The sequence below is a fragment of the Tupaia chinensis genome, unplaced genomic scaffold (assembly GCF_000334495.1).
Source record: "Tupaia chinensis unplaced genomic scaffold, TupChi_1.0 Scaffold000182_1, whole genome shotgun sequence".
In the NCBI taxonomy this organism is placed as follows: Eukaryota; Metazoa; Chordata; class Mammalia; order Scandentia; family Tupaiidae; genus Tupaia; species Tupaia belangeri.
The window spans coordinates 3,846,476-3,849,611 of NW_006159657.1; the positions used below are offsets into that span (position 1 = coordinate 3,846,476).

Here is a 3,136-nt window from a genome sequence, read left to right on the forward strand (position 1 = left end):
AGGAATACGAGTGAAGCACAACTACTTTCATCGACACATGTAAACCTCAAAAACTTCATGTTGGGTGAAAAAGGCAAGTTGTATTAAAATATGTGAGAATAGCACTACAGCAGACTGTATTTTCCCAAATTCACCACAGCTATATTTCTGGCAACAAATGTTCTTCCAAAACCTTGCCACTCCCGCAAGAGTTGCAAAGAAGGAAAGAACAAGGTTCTAGCAGAGAATCACAGGACAAACCTACTTTAGTTAAGATAGCCAAGGAAAGCCTAAGTGACTGAACTTTAAATTGTCCTATGAAGAGTGAGAAGGAGACACTACAAGCAGAAATGATACTAGAGAGAAGCAGGTACCAAAGCCTTAGGAGGGAAAGGCCTTGGCCCTTTGAAATGCAATGCAAGAAAATCAGTCATTGCGACAGGAGAACTGAGCAAGGGAGAGCATGGCAGCTTGGAGCAAGAATGGAGGACACAAGCTAGATCACACAGGAAATCTGGGGTGACTTTCCTGTGGTTATAAAGCTGGTGACTGCGAGAGAAATCGACTCCAGGCAGCAAAAAAACCAGAGTCAAACCAAGGTGGAGGAACAGAGCTCCCTCCTGACTTATGGCTCCCGCTCAAGGCCTAGCATTCACTTAGTACCTAGCATGTGTCTGACACTAGGTTACAGAAGTATTTTAAACTGTTAACGCTTCCAACCTTATGAGGCAAGTATTATCAAACCCATTTTCACAGAGAGGCAGAAAACATAAATCCAAAGTCCAAACACTTAAGTCTACCGCGACTCTAGGCTGTCTTCCCTCTCCATTGTTCTGAAGGGCACTGTGAACGTCGGTGAATGATTCACGCTATAGTCAATAATAGTAATTATGGAGTATAAAATACATTGGGGCGAACGAGTCTAATAACAGCTTCTCAGGCACCGAGCGCTTATCCAGGACTACCCATAACCTTAACTGTCATTCCCATTCTACATATGAGGAAGCTAAGGCTAGCTCCGGCTAAGGAAAGACGCCAGGCAGGGCCAGGAAACCAGGCCTAGCTGCAGAGTCCGGGCTATTATTCACTAGGCTTTGCTGCTTTCCTCTTACTTCTCGCGAGGACGTGAGGTCAAGGCCAGCGAGGCTCTTAACCCCACGATTGAACTCTCCTCTCAATAGAGTCGCTGGAAGCTCTAAGCGCGGGCTGTGCGGCCGCTATAGCGGTCCCATAGCCCAAGGCGCAGCGCCCTATTATGTCCGCGTGGAAGCGGGGATCCAGACCAAAGGTTCCCCTGGCGGGAGGTTCCGCAGCCCTTGAGTCTTCCCCCGAGGCGAAGGGCCGGCGGTACCTGCGGAAAATGCGTCCAGGGTCCTGCCCCGGGCTCTGTGGAAAATATCCCCAGCCTTCTCAGTTGACATGGCGAGTAAGTTCCTGGCTTTTCCTGAGCACACTGAGCGGGAAAAAGCCCCTCAGATCTACACCGCCCAACCGCCCGGCCTGCCGGGTTCTGACGGCGCCCTCTGCTCCGAGCAGGACTCGGCCTCTCGGCGCGCCGCTAGTGCTGCCTGGACCGGGCGGAGGAGCGAGCGACCCCTCTGTGATCTACCCGGGCGCCTGGTGAGTGGAAGTCCAGCTGCCTTTGGGTTCAGGAATTGCGGCAGGTCATCTGTAAAGGCAGGGTTGCCAGAATTAACAAGTGGAAGTACTGGCCTCCAGTTAACTTGGAATTTCAGATAGAAAGACGAATTTTTGATTCAGTATATCCCATGCAGTACTGGGGAAATATTTAAGCCAAAGTATTTTTTGTCACTTTTCTGAAATCCCAGTTTAACTTCGTACCCTGATTTTTATCTGGCAACCTTATCATAAGGTCAAAAAGGCCTGGCCTTCAAGGCTAGTTCTCCAGGGCGTCCACTATGATCTCTGACATTCCCAGTCATTGCCAGTCATGCCACCTTCATGGGCAATGCCAATAATCCCAGGGTTGAGGTGGATCACAGCGCCAAGATCCTTACAGTCAAGGGCTTCTCTCTCACTTGTGGGACAAATAGGTAAACTTAAAAAAAAAAAAAATTCAAAGATGGACCTATTGAATCCAAATCTCCAAGAGAGGGAGGGGGGCTCTTATGACTTGCCAAGTTTGAGAAATTCTCGGAACTAGCTGTCCATTTCTGAAGCACTGACCTCAGACTATTTGGGTGGCCAGTATGGCCAGGACAACCTCTAACCTTGGATACAGTCCTAGGACACCACCCAGCCGGGAAAGGAAGGTGGCCCTCAGCAAACATCCTCTTGGATCACCACTGCCAGTTTAGATGCATGATTTGCTCTGAACCAAGTTCAGAAAACTGAGAGCATCTAGATGAGCAGAAGCCACAGGGCCACTCCTACAAAAGAGGTAATAGTATCAACCTCACCCAAGCCGCATCCCTGAGGGGGGCAGCATAGTTCTCTAAAATTGAAATCTGGAGACCACGTCCCCCTGAGAAAGGAGGAATGGCCAATTTTAAAAAACAAATGATAGAGAATCCATTTTATTCACGTGCAGGAGTGAGTATGGGGTGGAAGGGATGACATCCAGACAGTGACTACCAAGCATTCTCCCCACCTTTTCAAAAACCACCCCTTTTTTTCCATCTTACCCCTGGCACCAGCTATTTTTATAAAAACTCTAACCCAAATGAGCTGTTATTTAGATACTTGGGTATATTACTAACATCAGTACTGGGCTGTTGTATAGTCTTGCTCCATGAAACAGGCACAACAGTTTGTCCTAACACTCGAAGGCCCTAGGCTGTTGAACTTTCATAGTTCTTCTATCTACTTTTTATAGATCTTCTGTCTCCCCCTTGCCATCAGGCTGTGAACTGTCACTCGTCATACTTTCTGGCATCTGCCTCTAGCAAATCTTCACTGTCTGCTTCCTTCCATTTTTTCCTCATCTGTCTGTGTCTGTGAAGCCAGATGGCCAAAGTTGTTAGACCGTGAACCAGGTTGGCTTACCAATTTGAGCCAATAGTCTTGGCAGAAGATCCTTAGGCCTCATTTGGAGAAAAGTGCTTGGGCTTTGCTTTAATGGGTATAGTCATACCTAGTTAAACTATATGGCAGTTAATTTGATGTGTCAACTTGGCTGGGCCACACTGGCCAGATA

At 47.8% G+C, this 3,136-nt stretch overlaps 1 protein-coding gene across 2 annotated transcripts in view; it reads right to left on the minus strand.

The window, feature by feature from the left end:
- The window catches only part of CPPED1 (calcineurin like phosphoesterase domain containing 1), a 118,642-nt gene extending 117,119 nt beyond the window's left edge, over positions 1 to 1,523 (minus strand). Inside the window, exon 1 of one of the 2 annotated variants that reach the window (XM_006146541.3) lies at positions 1,331 to 1,523. In XM_006146541.3, coding sequence (XP_006146603.1) covers positions 1,331 to 1,400 — 70 coding nt within the window. In that variant the 5' untranslated portion in view covers positions 1,401 to 1,523. Of the gene's footprint in view, positions 1 to 1,091; positions 1,200 to 1,330 lie in introns of those variants that run through there. The other variant, XM_006146542.3, reaches the window with a different exon arrangement.
- Positions 1,524 to 3,136: the final 1,613 nt, after the last annotated feature.